This window comes from Erpetoichthys calabaricus, chromosome 9 (genome assembly GCF_900747795.2).
Source record: "Erpetoichthys calabaricus chromosome 9, fErpCal1.3, whole genome shotgun sequence".
NCBI lineage: Eukaryota > Metazoa > Chordata > Cladistia > Polypteriformes > Polypteridae > Erpetoichthys > Erpetoichthys calabaricus.
In genome coordinates, this window is record NC_041402.2 from 43,137,497 (window position 1) to 43,153,461 (window position 15,965).

At 39.9% G+C, this 15,965-nt stretch overlaps 1 protein-coding gene across 1 annotated transcript in view; it reads left to right on the plus strand.

Moving 5' to 3' along the window:
* Window positions 1–302: 302 nt before the first annotated feature.
* The window catches only part of hsf4 (heat shock transcription factor 4), a 52,794-nt gene continuing 37,131 nt past the window's right edge, over window positions 303–15,965 (plus strand). Inside the window, exons 1-3 of the mRNA XM_028808883.2 lie at window positions 303–905; window positions 11,110–11,218; window positions 14,518–14,645. Coding sequence (XP_028664716.2) covers window positions 780–905; window positions 11,110–11,218; window positions 14,518–14,645 — 363 coding nt within the window. The 5' untranslated portion in view covers window positions 303–779. The remainder of the gene's footprint in view (window positions 906–11,109; window positions 11,219–14,517; window positions 14,646–15,965) is intronic.

Genomic DNA, 15,965 nt, shown 5'->3' on the forward strand with positions numbered 1-15,965 from the left:
GACAGACACACTGCTGATGGCTGTCCCCAACAGTTCATTAAAGGCCTAGATTTTGCTTTTTATCCGGGATACTCGCAAAGTCCAGACGCTCAGACTCCTCGCTCAGCCTCTCAAGAGCCCCGATCAGTGATATTGTAGAATTTGCTTCTTTCTTTTAAAATCTCAGAATGTGTCTCTGTTAAATATGGCACTGAAATGAGACTCTTAAGTAAAAGTGACTAGGCTTGAGGAATCCTGTCGTCCTCTCTGAAATGAAGCAGCATGGAGGGATTATATCACACCACATTATGTTGATGACTCTGCAGATGTTTGACTCAACAGATAATCAGTTAAACTATTTTGTTCCAGCAGCCCCTTTAACAAGTCATTTAGCACATTTAATAAATGGTCGACTTGTTCCTAACATAGTGGGAAAAAATTGCTTGGTATTCATTGAATTCCTTGAAACAAATGATAGTGCAGCCCTGAGCCTCTTATTCAGTTGTCCATTTCAGCTGTTGCTGGTGCTTCTTTTTTTTCCATTATTGTGCCCAGGGCGTGACTACATGTGCTGTATTATTCACCACATTATGATAATGGCCATTGTCTGCCCTATTCACGGCATTAACAGGCAGTCCGATTTTTGCTGACTTGGGCTTCTTTGGGCACAGCTGACCAGCTGCATGATGGACAATGTCAGAAGAAACGAGGGCAGACACACGTGCACAGAAATGGACTAGGCCTCTCCGTGTTTTGCCAGAGTGTAATTCATTGTGGAAGAAAGCGAGAGAGAAAGAGAGATGCAGGAGTCTCAGAGTACCCTCACCGTGGAGGGTGGGTATGCCAGTAATGTGTCGGCTTTCTTAACAAAACTGTGGACTCTGGTAGAAGACCCTGAAACCAACCATCTCATCTGCTGGAGCTCTGTAAGTCTTTGATGGGGGAGATGTTCACTGGAAGTGTGATTATTTAAGATCGAAGGGCGCTCATTTACTGTTACGACTGAATGCTTACTGATGTGGCACATCAAGTTCTTATTTAATTTTGAGATATCATTCTTTCTATCTTGACTGCCTTCTATTAATGTGATTTCTGTTCCAGCATACTTGCAGTTATGGATGTACCAGTTTTTCTGTCACTGTTTATTTTCTAGTGTGATTAATATTCAAGTCTCATAATAAATAATTTCAGTTAGGTCATACCATGAGTTGACAAAGGAAAAGATGATGTTCTATCTACCGTAAATATTCTCATGAAAGAAACCACAATGTAAACTAATCCAGCTTTCTCAGGTTGCTCCCAAATGCCAAATAACAGACAAATAACACATTTTAAAAGGTGAAAAAATTTGTAAGTTAATATGCTTGATGATGTTTCTCATTTCTTATTAGTTTGGACCTTGTTTCTACATCCGATTGTCATTATCAATAACATCTACCGAGAATGTCGGTTGCTCAGTCATATTTTTATTGTCATTTAGTATGTTGTATAATGACTTTCTTAGCAAGTATGATAATAAGGTGCCTTTTAAAGAAATTCAAAATAAAACTTTAGATTACAAACAGAAAACTTGAGATCTGTAATGTAAAATTGACCAGTCATCGTTATTTGTTTTTTCACTAGTTTTTAGTTTTAAAACACCAAATGAGCCTGTGAAATTCTCCTTTAATGAAATGAAATTGATTAGTACTCACTCTTAGAATAAATATTCTTTGAAACATTCAAGCCGTCTCTCCTGAATAGCTTCTATTAGATCGTTCTCAACCCAATTGCTTAATCCAATTCAGGGTTATTAGGGCCCAGCAACTATTCCGGCAGTACTGGGGAGGCCACAAGTCCAACACGGGACCCAATCATGCAAGCACGGAATCGCCAGTCAGCCTAACCCGTAGGTTTTTGTGGGTGTGTGAGGAATACCTAAGCAGGCACAGTGAGAACATCGGGGTGTAAGATTTGAACCCAGGATGCTGGATCTGTGAAGCAGCAGCTTCACTGACCACCACACTACCAGGTGGTCTGCAACTTAATCCGAATGTGGTTATGATGCTCTGTGAAAAACTCTAGGTGGTTGTTTTGTTATTTTCCTTTCTGTGTCATCCTTCCATTCATTTTTCCAACACCCGCTTTTCAACACTTAGGAGTCACCGTGGGTTACAATGCCACCAGCCCAGGATGTGGAGCTACAATAATTTCGAGCTTTTCATTGCAGGTTCCGTATTTGCTGAGTGAACACTGATTTTGTAAACTGTATATTGCTAGCAGAGATCATGGGTCAGAATGCCAACATGTCTCATGTAGAAGAACAGCGTAAATGCAGAAGCTCCAGGGCCTTGGCTTTGACTGCTGATCTGGTCGCCAAGTGGAGCTCCTGGTGTCCATGTGGATTGTATTTTTTATCAAAGCCATGCATGTCAAGTGGAAGCTCTACATTGAGTGTAAGTTTTACGTCACGTCCAGGGCTGATGCCTGTCTTATACCAAGGCTTTGGTTCTGAGTGACCATGTAAGAGAAAGAGTGGGTTCAGGAAACAGAAAATAGATTTACAAGCTGATAATGAGAGGTTTGTTTGGCAAACTTGGCATCTGTAATTTAAAATAACTGACAGCCTAGGGCATTAAATCCTGGTATGGCACCTTCTTGTTTCAGCACTACAAACAGTGGTGAAGTTGGCTCATCATATTACTGATACATGTTGGAGTTCTGCCTTGGACATACTGTGCATAACACACATTTCTTTAGAAAAGCTAACAGGATTATTAAAGATGTCGGTCATCCACCGCAGTCACTTTTTTCTCCCCTCTGCTCATTTGCACCACTCAATTCAGGAGACAGTCTTCATAAACAGGTCATAAAGCAACATGATTGCTTCTTGTCTTTTTAATATATAATATTCATCATTGCTGATACTGTACTATAGGCACAGGTTGGTGAAAAAAAAGCAAGTAGGGCTTTTAATGTTTTATGTACACATGAAAATCAATGATAACTTGAAGAGTTAGCAAACATCCATCCATCCTCTTCCGCTTATCCGAGGTCGGGTCGCGGGGGCAGCAGCTTGAGCAGAGATGCCCAGACTTCCCTCTCCCTAGAGTTAGCAAACAGTATCTCTAAAACTCTTACAAATAAAAAACAAAAACGCCCTTTCGATGCTTTGGACTAAAAGAACAAAGGTGTTTAGTGCTGAGAAGGAAGTACATTTCACAACATTTTTCAACAAAGCTCATCTCGTTTGCCAAGTGATATGTGCAGGAGATGCCAGCATTTCTAAAAGAACTGCCATGAAGTATACAAGAGAGGCTGCAAGTTAGTTAAGTCTGTTTGATAAAGGAGCCCTGCGGTGGGTTGGCACCCTGCCCAGGATTGTTTCCTGCCTTGTGCCCTGTGTTGGCTGGGATTGGCTCCAGCAGACCCCCGTGACCCTGTGTTTGGATTCAGCGGGTTGGAAAATGGATGGATGGATGTTTGATAAAGGAGGCGAGAATGACAGATCCCACCAAAAACACTGAATCAATTCATGAATAGCAGCATTAGCATCGTTCACACTGAATTCTAACACGCGGTGCTGTACAAAAACAGGAAGTTGTAGAGCATTCCAGGTTTTGGAGTCAAGATGATTGCTCTTTGCTTTGACCACCTGATGCTTGATTGGCGGGATCCCTCTTCCAATAAAGAATATAGCTGCAGGGGGCATCCTGTTTGGAGGGCACACAAACACAGGCGACCCCACATTATGCGTTTTGTTGTTTTTATGTCCACTATGGAACTTGAAGAGGCGAACCTGTCTTTAGGTAGAGCTAAAGATATTGGTCATTTAATTATGATTTTTACTTGTACATTATAGACCAACTTTGATAATCCCTCCATTGTCTTTTAATTATTTTTTATATATTTAGACGTCTTTTTGGCCACTTTTTCATGCTGGCATTTCCCTGGGTTTCTGCAAGGAAATGTCTGTTGCGTTACATTTCACAGGTATTATTTAGACATGTCGGCCTTCTATCCACAAAGACCGAGTCTCCATTACATCGCTTTTACTTCATATGGACTTCTTTTTGAATGTCGTGATCAGATGTCAATTGTAAGGCCATTTTTAATATTTTCTTTAATCTGCCTTCTGTGATAGAGGCAGACATAATTTAAGTAGCAGGCATCGACGTCTTTTATCGTAAATCCATTCTGTAATTACTCTATTCACCTGAGCTCAAGTTTGGTGAATTTCTTTTTATAGAGAATTAATCCTGTGTTTATCATGAGCTCAGCCTAATCTGTCATTTTATGTTTGTACTTCACATAACTTTTAATTTACTCTTAAACTTGTTGCAATGCTAAAACCTTGCACTTAGTGAAGAGCACTTGACAGAAATTAATTAAAAAATAAATAAATAAACGATATCAGGAGCTTACCTTCATGATGCTGTTAGACACCTCTTAATTAAGAAACATCACATACTGCCATCACGTCTGGCGTCTTTCATTCACCTGTCGAAATGGATGTGAAGGATTTCAAAATACAGAGGACTCGCCTACAGTGTTAAAAACCTGGGAAGAAATATAAAGTAATGAAAACCTGAAGAATGAGTGAAACAAAAAACATATTCTAAAATGCTTTAAAACTCATTTACAGACTTATTTCATTTGGACTACACAAGCCAGTTCATAGGCTGCCTAAGCTGTTTTGACCAGAAGAGCCACCTCACACACAAGCAGATCAGACAGCAGTCAACATGGAGACGGTGTGGCATTAGACTCTAAGGAGGGGGACAGGAAAGACCCCAGTGGCCACAGTGTGGTGCTGGACAGATCAATTATTCTGCGTCTGGCTCTCACTGTAGAAATCTTTGTGCAGGTATGCAGTTTTTTTAGGTGGAACTCCAACGTGAGAGACTCGGTATAAAGTAAGCACCTCGATTGTGAAGCCATTGCTCAAAGTCAATCATTGTCAAACCTGCTTAGTCCTGAAAAAGGGTCTGCTGGAGCCTATGGGGCACAGGGCAGGAACAAACCCTGGACAGGGTGCCAGCCCATAGCAGGATGAACAAACACACACACACACACACATCACATAAGCGCCAATTTAGGGTCGCCAATCCACCTAACCTTCATGTCTTTGGACTGTGGTAGCAAACCAGAGTACCAAGAGGAAACCCACGAGACATGGAGAGAGCATGAAAACTCTACACAGGGAGGATGCAAACCAGGATGCGAATCCTGGTCTCCTTACTGCGAGGCAGCAGCGCTACTACCTGCGCCACCCCCATTGCTCAAAGTGGCAAACAAATTTATTAGTACATTACACTGTGAGCCGCTCTTGAGCTCAACCAGTTAGCCATGGGAAGACGCTTATCACATTCCATCGACATGAAATCTTTAGAGATAAGTCAGAACTGATGCTTGGCCTCTTAAAGGATTCACTTAAACCGTTGAGACGGCATTTACTAAAGTGAACAAATCCCCAGATCCTTATTAACATCTTAATGATAGCCCATATGGACAAGCAGTGCTCAGAGACTTTCAATCTAAAAATAAAATCCTTATAGTAAAGACTTTTTGTAGAGTGTTATGCATATAGTGTACACCATACCCACTAGTATATTACGAGTGTGCAGAACCTCAGGGTCACTCGAGGCTTCTGTAGCAGAAACTGAACCAGCAGCGTTACGGGTTTCAATTCACTATTTTAGCAGCTATGCTGTCCATTAACCATTTAGCTTAGACAAAGTTATTGGCAAGTGGGTTTAAAAAAAGATTTACTAAGAACACATTCACAGTTAGGTAACATATTGTCAAGTGAATATTTTCAGTTCACTGCAAAAAATGAAATCTAAGCAAGTGAAAACTATTTTTATCATGACGTTAAATCTTATTTTCCTTATTGTAAGAATTATGGACTTATCAAAAAATGTGTATTTGCAATTATTTAGCATACTTTAAGAAATCTTGTGAAGTCAATTGTGCTTACCCATTGGCAGATTTTGTTTTTGCTAAATAAATGCAAAACAACTCCCATTTTTGTCTAGTTGTTACATATGCATTTTTTGCATCGTAGGTCTTTTGTACTCTGTAATGAAAGAGGAGTTCACCGAGGAATCCATTCAAACACAAATCTCACACAGAATTCCCTCCAGGTAGGCACTATGGGGTGGTAATACACCCTGCAGAGCCAACGTGCTTCAGGAGGAGAATTGGCACAGCATGTACCTTCAAAAGAAAGTGATATTAAAGAAAAGAAATTTAGTCCATTTGTTACCACCCATTAAAGATATCATGAAGAGGGGAGTTGGGCGTCACCTTCCTGTGCTTTTACACTATGTTCATGTAGTGTTAGCAGTCCATCTTATTTCCATTTCTGGTGTCTGCCTTATCTCATATAGCCAGCAGCCATACCACCTGCACTTCAGAACAAGTCACCCACCTGACGTCAAGCGTGTGTAGGCCCAGTCAGTACTTGAATTGGAGTCCAACCCGGAAAAGCTTGGATTGCTGCTGGTAGAGGTGTTGGTGTGGCCAGCAGGGAGCGCTTGCCCTCTGTGTCTATGTGTGGATCCCAATGCCCCCAGTGCACTGATGAGGGTACTGCACTGAAAACATAGAGCTGTCCTTTGGATGATTCTCTGTCGTCATAAAAGATCCCTGGGCATCTTTCAAAAACAGTAGGGTGTTTCCCGATGTCTTGGCTAAATTGCCCACCACAGCCTGGTTATTTTTGCCCTCTCATCATCCCTTGTCCCTATCTGGCTAACTCTCTCTCACTCCTTCACCACCTAACAGCTAAGGTGTGTTGAGCGTATTGGTGCATCATCCAGGTGGACGCTGTACATCGGTTAAAGTGGTACTCCACTTTCTATGTAAAGCACTTTGATTAGCTTGAAGAGCGCTATATAAATGTAATCAATTATCGTTCTGCGGTAAGCAGTACCCCAAAGTGCTTGGAATGCATTGCAGAGTGTGGTTTCTACAGTCATAAGGTACAAAGGACAAGTGACTCCTGGGATGAACTCCCATCTCCTTAGAGATTAGGCTGCACTGTCCACTTGAAAAGTCCTTTCTCATTTTAATTGGCTATTCCTTGGCTTTAATCCTACTTGCAATTTGTTCTTAGTTGGTTTTTGAAATGCTTATAGACTGTAAATGAAATGTAAAGACTACTAAATGTAGGTGCTGTAATAAAATTAAAAATATGATTGATTGTAGTAATAAGGCAGTGTGAAAGTGTGCAGGTCATGAGCCATATTTGAGCCTGAACTCCTAAAGTTGACCTACTGACTGACCTACACGGATTTTGTCTTTGTTTTTTTGTTTTTTTTTTGCTTGGTGCCAAACTTGTGACGCTACAGACCTACCTTTTTTAAGACTATTGTGTTCAAAGTTTTAAATTCGCAGAATTTTAAAAGTCCATTCTGAGCACAATGCCAGTGTGGTCTACTTGGAGCAGCTGATGTCACATTTCCAGTTCTGTACAATCCAGCTGAAGACAGCAGTGGGGCAATCCTGGCAGGTGCATAGCAGAATCCAGCCCTAAAGTTGGTGGTAGTCCATCTAAGGGACCATCACAACACACCCGCAGTCTGAATGGACCCATTCAGGGACACAGGGAGAACATGCATGGACAACCACGTTTACCAGTTCACCTCCCCTCACTGAGCGATTTAAACTGCTAATACTGACTTTTATTACTTGGGATAAAATCTTTAAATAACTGTGACAAATATATGGTAACATTGTACCCTCACTGATTTTTTTTTTTTTTTTTTTTTAAGTCCAGTGCCTGGGTATGACGTCAATCTGCATCCAGCCCTGCATGTAGGCCCTCCAATCTGCAGGGATAAACTTGAGGGTTGGTGGCAGAATTGGCACTCCAGCCACCATAAAAAACCTCACACTGATTCCATTTTATCTGAACTAGTGTGGTGCTGAGGTGTCACCCATTACATGGCTGCACTCGAGTCCTAATCTGGGATCCTGAATTGGTTTGTCATGTGGTGGGTGAGGCAATGCGCTGTATCAGCGTGTGTGCTCCTCCACCTCCAGTGCCTTGTTGCAGTGTTTCCCGTATGCGTTTTGCATGTTCTACTTGTGTTTATGCGTAATTTCCACAGACAATCCAGGAATGTGCTGTCAGACCAAATGGCATACTGGCCAACTAGAGACAGTTTGTTTGGTAAGATTTACACTTTATGCACGTTATACAGTTCATGAAAGGAAACAATATAGCTACACACAATATATAGAAAAAATGTCTATTACTCAGTCAGTGAGTCATATTGCTGCCCTGTGGTTGTTGGATATCATGGCCGGCCTGTACACTGGTACTGTGAGTGCTGTGCAGAGTGGAGGCAGAACCTGTGTTTTTCCCAGCTGATTATGGCGTTCGTCAGGGGTGCGTTTTTGCTCCTACTGTGTTCAATGCTTGTATGGACTGGGTGTTGGGCAAGGTCGTGAAGTCCAGCAGCTATGGGGCATCTGTTGGTGAAGAAAGATTCACGGATCTTGACTTTGCTGATGATGCTGTGATCTTCGCGGAGTCAATGGAGGCTCTGATTGCGGCACTTGAGGGACTGAGTGAGGAGTCTGAGTGTCTGGGCTTGCGAGTGTCTTGGATAAAAACCAAGATCCAGGCCTTTAATGACCTCTTGGGCACAGCCATCAGCAGTGTGTCCGTTTGTGGAGAGAGTGTCGACCTTGTTGAGAAGTTTACTTACCTTGGTAGTGACATTCTTGTCTCTGGTGACTCTTCCAATGAAGTCAGTAGACAGATTGGGAGAGCATGGGGGGTCATGAGGTCGCTGGAAAGGGGTGTGTGGTGCTCCCGATATCTACGCAAAAGGACGAAGGTCCAAGTCTTTAGAGTCCTGGTGCTTCCTGTCTTGCTATATGGTTGCGAGACATGGACGCTATCCAGTGACCTGAGATGAAGATAGATAGATAGACAGATAGATAGATAGATGGATACTTTATTAATCCCAAGGGGAAATTCACAATTATTAGACTGTACTCCTTTGGTACTGTGTCTCTCCAGAAAATCTTTGGGTACCATTGGTTTGACTTTGTGTCGAATGAGCGGTTGCTCATGGAGTCCCGAATGAGGCACATTACCTGCATTGTGAGGGAGCGTCAGTTACGAAACTATGGCCATGTGGTGCATTTCCCCGAGGGTGATCCGGCTCATAAGATCCTCATTGTTGGAGACATGAGTGGCTGGATCAGGCCAAGGGGTCGCCCACATAGCACCTGGCTGTGGCAGAGAGAGGGTGGGACTGGACCACGTGTCTGCCTGGGGGGTTGTAGCGGTGCATGCTCCCCAACTTGACTTGACTTGACTTTACTTGAGTCATATTTATTTATAAAAGCACATTTAAAACAATAAAGCACTGTACAAATGAGCATTAAAATAAACACAGTAAAATCAATCATACAGAAGCAAATCAATAAATACAACAAATTAAAACCATCTGCCACAGTCCATTATACACAGTGAAAGGTGGAAGAAAACAAGTAGGCCGAGTTTTAAAAACCTTGAATGAGGATGAAGGTCTGATGTGCAGAGGCAGGTCATTCCAAAGCCTAGGAGCAACAGATGAGAAAGCTCTGTCACCGCTAGACTTCAGCCAAGGTCTTGGAACTATGAGGACTAGTTGTCCAGATGACCTCAATCCCCCCGGTGCCGAGAAGGGGTGAAGGAGATTGCAGATGTATTTTGGAGTGAGACTGTGCAAGGCTTTAAACACAAACACCACCATTTTAAAATCAGTGCGACATCTCACTGGTAGCCAGTAAGGAGAGGCTCGTACAGGGGAGATGTGATCCTTTTTTCTAGACCCAATTAAAAATCTAGCTGCTGCGTTTTGAACAGGCTGAAGGAGCGACAGAGCAGATTTGGACAGTCCCACATATAAGGAATTACAATAGTCTAGCCGAGATGTGATAAAGATATGAACAACCATTTCCAACTCCTTCTGTGAAAGAAAACATGTTGGTTCAGCTGATAAAAACTGGCATTCACTACCAAAGAAATCTGTTTATGAAAGCTTAGTGATGACTCAAAGATGATACCCAGGTTCCTGACATCATTATGAATCATTGCAAACAAAAAGCCTAATTGAGTGCCGATTTCCACTGCAAATGTGGTAGAACCAAGATTAATGACCTCTGTTTTATTTTCATATACAGTAATTGTAAGAAATCTTGTGCCATTCAATATTTAATATCCTCAAAGCACTCCATTGGCATTTTTACTGATGAAATGATGTCAGGTCTAACTTTGAGGTATAGCTGCTTATCATCAGCATAACAATAATAATACTTTTTATTTATTTGTAGGCGTCTTTCTAAACACTCAAGGATACCGAACAATTGATAAAACACAGATTATAAACAAAACTAAAATATAAAAATTCAAATCAGACCGAGCAATTGTAATCAAAAAGATGCAAATAACAATTTGTAAACCTATCAACACTCAAAAGACATTATTGTATGATTTATGCAAAATGAAGAGCTGATAAAGAGAACAAATTAGCTGTACCTCTTATTAAATTACTATCGACAGTGTGCTAGTAAACTGGTTAGCAATGCTGGCCCATAGCTTCTTCTCAGCTATGTCACAATTTGCTGGAATCTATGCAAGAGAAATTTTAAAGATTATTATATGGTTTTAATTGCAGGCTACACTGCGTCACAATTTCAAGTGATATAATCTCACAGCGCTTGAACTCTGGCTTTATTCCCAACTGGGATGACTTCGATGTGGACTTTACATGACCTCTCCTGTTCGCGGGGGTTCCTTTTAAGGATGAGCTTTTCTTGAATGTACCATAAATGCTGGTAGGTTAACTGGCAAAATGACCCCCTGAATAAGTTAGTGTGCCCACTGATGGACTAGTTTAGGTATACAAACCAAAGGACGGATGATTCATAGCATTGGTAAGTTTTTTATTTTGGTAATCAATCTATGTAATCAGTTTCAACAGCCTTAGCTGGGGCAGCCCAGCTTACATTTAGGAAAAAAGTGAAGGAGGCTTCCGGTTGTAGTATATACAAAAAAATAACAAGCACAGCAGCTTGTGGAACAGCTTTGTAAGAGTGCACTCCATTCATGGGGTATACGTATTCTCACACTCTCTTGTTTTCTAGACAGGGACGAGTTTCCATGTGTTTGACCAGGGAAGATTTGCCAAGGAGGTTTTGCCGAAATATTTTAAACACAACAACATGGCAAGCTTTGTTCGGCAACTAAACATGTGTGAGTATTATTATTGATTAATGCGTGGAAAGCCGAGCCTAATTGTGGGGCTGGATGGCCATATGCAGTTTAACATTGTCTAAAGAGCCCATTGAATGTCAGGAATTTCATTTCAAGTATCTCAGTCAATTCTGCTAGAGAGTAGATCTTATAAATTCATGGGTTTTCCACCTATAAAATCCCTTGTATTGACCCGTTTTGGACCTGGTGGTTGGATTCACATTTGTTAGGTACCATTAATGTATATTTTTATAGTGGAATTTTTTTTTACCTTATTGGTGTCATTTGTATATCAGTAAAATATCAGCAAAAAGCAAGAAAAAAATGGAAAGATTTGAACTAATAAATGATTTTGGGATATCCAAAAGATTGGCAGTGTTTTAGCCTGTTCAATTACTGAGAACATCATTGAAAAATGATTCTAAAACAAATTCCTCACAAAGTAAATATATGTGATTTTCTCAAATTGTAAATAAAAAAAGACATCAGAATCCCATTATGTTATAATAGCTGGATTACAATTATTTGATTTGAGCAAGATGAACTGAGGAGTTGGCAGTGTAGCTTGTAAGTATTGAGCAAAATGACTATAAGGGGGGCTAAGGTTAAACCTTGCATTATCTCTTTATCTATATATTAATATAATGCCAGTCATAGTAATTTATTTTGGTATTTGATTTAATTTATCAGTGCCTGAGGGGAAATTGTCTTTTCGCATGACCTTTGGAGGTCAGAGCTTAAACATATTAAATTACTAAAAATGGCTCTTACAGTCAATCATCACAGGATTTTCATAAAGCAGCAACACTCCATGAGATAGAACTCCAAGTATAGGTGGTGAGGATTAGGGTTATTGTGGCAGCAAGGCTGTCTGATAAATACGTGAAGGTTTTAGAAACATAACCCAAAACATGATATCAAGGCAGAAGATGCCTGAAAGTATCTCTAAAAAGTAAAGATAGTGTATTGTCTCTGGAGCTATTTATGTAGTATCTACAGTTGTGGGCTGCGTTAGGTCATGTTTTGTACAGATGGAGGAACAGTGTAGTTTATCTGGGGCTGACTTGAATTTATCAGATGAAAACGTAATTGGAAGATCCATTTTCCAACACTCTCACAGATTATTTAAAGATATAGTTTTACATTTCTACTTTATAAGTGTGGAAAGTCAAGAGTAGAATTTGCACAGTAGGCAGTAAAGGATGATACCACTTGGTATGTTTCTAAGATGAATCATGGAGCCTGAATATTTCATGAAGAGTCCACTTAGGTTCAACACAGTAGAACATCTGAATATTTAGGCAGACTATCCAGTTTAAATTTTTTTTTTAATTATTGTGTCTGAAATAATACTCCAGTAATAATTCTTAGGTCCTCTTTGTATTTATGTTTTACTAGATCTGTATTATCACACTTTATTCCTGAAAGACTACAGTGGCTTCTGGTTCTCATTACAGACTAGTTCTTCCTGACAGGTAGCTCAGCTGGACTAAAATGTTCACATACAGTCAGGTTCATTAGTATTTGGACAGTGACACAATTTTCATAATTCTGGCTCTGTATACCACCACAATGGATGTGAAATAAAGCAATCATTATGTGATTGAGTTGTAGACTTTCAACTTTAATTTAAGGGGTTTAACAAAAATATCGTATTAGCTGTTTAGGAATGACAGCCATTTTATTCAAGGTCCCCTATTTTCAGGGGCTCAAAAGTATTTGGACATTTGAATGACAAGCTGTTCCATGGCCAGGTGGGAGCAGATCCCACATTATTTCATTAACTATTAAGCAGGTAAAAGGTTTGGAGTTGATTCCAAGTGTGGAATTTGCATTTGGAAGCTGTCACTGTGAACTCTCAATGTGAGGTTCAAAGAGCTGTCCACTCAAGCAAAAACAGTCCATCATTAGTCTGAGAAAACAAAACAAACCCATTCGAGAGATAACAGAAACACGATGAGTGGTCACATCAACTATTTGGTACATTCTTTAAAAGAAGGAACACACTTGTGAGTGCAGCAACACCAGAAGGTCTGAAAAACAACAGAAGACAACTGTCCTGAATGATTACAGAATTCTGTCCTTGGTGAAGAAAAAACCTTCACAACATTTAGCCAATCCAAGAACACCCTCCAGGAGGTAAGCCATTATGCCAAAATCTACAATCATGAGAAGACTTCAAGACAGAGGGTTTAGCACAGGCTGCAAACCACTGGTAAACCTCAAGCATAGGAAGGACAGATTAGACTTTGCCAGAAAACATTTTTTAAAAGTTTGTCCAGTTCTGGAACAATTTTCTTTGGACAAAGGAAACTAATATCAATATACACCAGAATGTTGGAGAGAGAGGAGTATGGAGAAGAGAAGAAACAGCTCAGGATCTGATGAATACCACATCATCAGATGATAGAGGCAGTGTTATGGCATGATCATGCATGGCTTTGAATGGAAATCAGACTCTGGTGTTTATTGATGAAACGACTGCTGGCAGAAGTACCAGGATGAATTCTGAAATGTACAGGGCTATACTATTTGCTCAGATTCAGCCAAATACTGCAAAACTGAATAGGACGATGCTTCACAGTACCAAGCCAAAACATACTGCGAAAGCCAACCAAGTGCTTTACAAGGCAAAGAAGTGGAATATTCTTCAATGGCCAAATCAATCAACTGACATCAATCCAACTGGACATGCATTTCACTTACTGAAGACAAAACTGATGGCAGAAAGTCCAGCGAACAAGCAACAATTGAAAATAGCTGTATTAAAGGCCTGGCAAAGTATCACTGGAGTGGAAAACCAGTACCTGCAGAGGGCCATGAATTCCAGACTTCAGGCAGTCATTGACTTTAAAGGATTTTCAACCATACATTGAAAATGATCATTATGATTATGTGAGTTTGTCCAAATACTTTTGAGCCGCTGAACATACGGAACCATATATAAAATGTCTGTCTTTTCTAAAAGGCTCATATGATATTTTTGTTGAACCCCTTGAATTAAAGCTGAAATTTACACTTCAATCATATCTTGATTGCTTTGTTTCAAATCCATTGTGGTGATGTAGAGAGACAAAATTATGAAAATTGTGTCACTGTCCAAATGCTTATTGACCTGACTGTATAGCATTTAACACTACCAAGCCAAGATCCTGTTATACACATTACTTCACTTGGCTAGGGTTCCTGCCAGACTGTGTCACAACATGGGAGATGTTTTACTGTGAACTATGTTGTTGTTAAGCCTCACATTCACTCCCTCAGAGTGTGTTGTGATATTATTTATTTGTTTCCATCAGACGGGTTTCGCAAAGTAGTCAACATTGAGCAGAGTGGCCTAGTGAAACCAGAAAGGGATGACACAGAATTCCAGCATCTCTATTTCTTACAAGGACATGAACACCTTTTGGAGCACATCAAGAGAAAGGTGAGTGTGGACTCCTAGCATTATTTTCATCCATCCCTAAAGAAATGAGGAGTAGTAAATTCATCTACTGTTTTGAGTAGAGTATCACTTGATTTTGCAAATCATGAATATTAAAAATGAATGATTATCGCAAATGCCTGACACACAGTATATCACATGATGATTTCATTGCAGCCCTTACAGGTGACCATAAATTAAATGTAAACTTGAACCCTGCTTCCTGCTGATTATAGGATTTGGCAAACATTCCTTGAGTCAATGCTGCAAATGCTGCTACTGCAGGCTGCTGTTAGGGAGTGTGCTTTGTATGGCACATTAGGCCCCTTGCCATACGCCTCAGAATATCTGCACACCATATCCATGTACTCAATGGTCAATGGACTTTTTCAGCAGGATAGAAATGCATTGCAAAGGGCCACAAAATTTTTTAAGTGGAACACAAGCAAGTTAAGTGCTTTATTCACGATTATTTAGTGAGTTTGATGTGAGAATGAATCAAACATTTTGAGGTTTAAAGTCTAATACTTCCAGCATTGGTATGGCCAGTAACTGCTAAAAGCTCCAATTGTGGGATTCAAGTCATAAAAAAAACTCTTGTTAAAAGAGAGAGACATTTATTGTGTATGTTCTTGTGTTTGAATTGGGCATATATTGCAGATGTATAAGTTATACAACTGAAAATGAATATAACAGGTATCACAATTATATATACACTTGCACATTTAACTGTCCAAATTCTACAATGTTGAATACTTAACTCTATATTAATTCTACTTTTGCAAAAAAAATATTTAACCAATTGCAACAAAACAACACATTAGTCCATATGTGCTTAGCTACAGTGAAAAAACAAATTTACTGTAAATGATAACTAGTTTTCTTTTAAAATATTACAGATAATTTTAACCTAGAGGATTGTAAAATCTATAGCACTATAGTTGTACATGAATTGTAGACTTTGGCATTTTTAAACCAATTGCATGTTGATGTGCAGGTCCTCTCACTTATGTTTTTCAGAATACAACTGTTACACTTTTAAATCTTCCACTAATAATCAGAATGGCAGGCCCAGTTATTTTCTAAATTATTCTGAACAAATACACTTTTGTAAAACTTGCCGATAATTAACATAACAAGAAAACATAATTTGACAAGGAAAGGCTATTCAGCCTCGGCTCACTCCCTTCTCTTTTAATATTTTAGACTCCTCACTTGTGTACTGCATAACTTCAAACTAACCTCCATAGACTTGTACTCAACACGACACGTTAACTAACCCAACATCCTATTAGTCTTTTTAAATCGCTTCTGTATATGGCC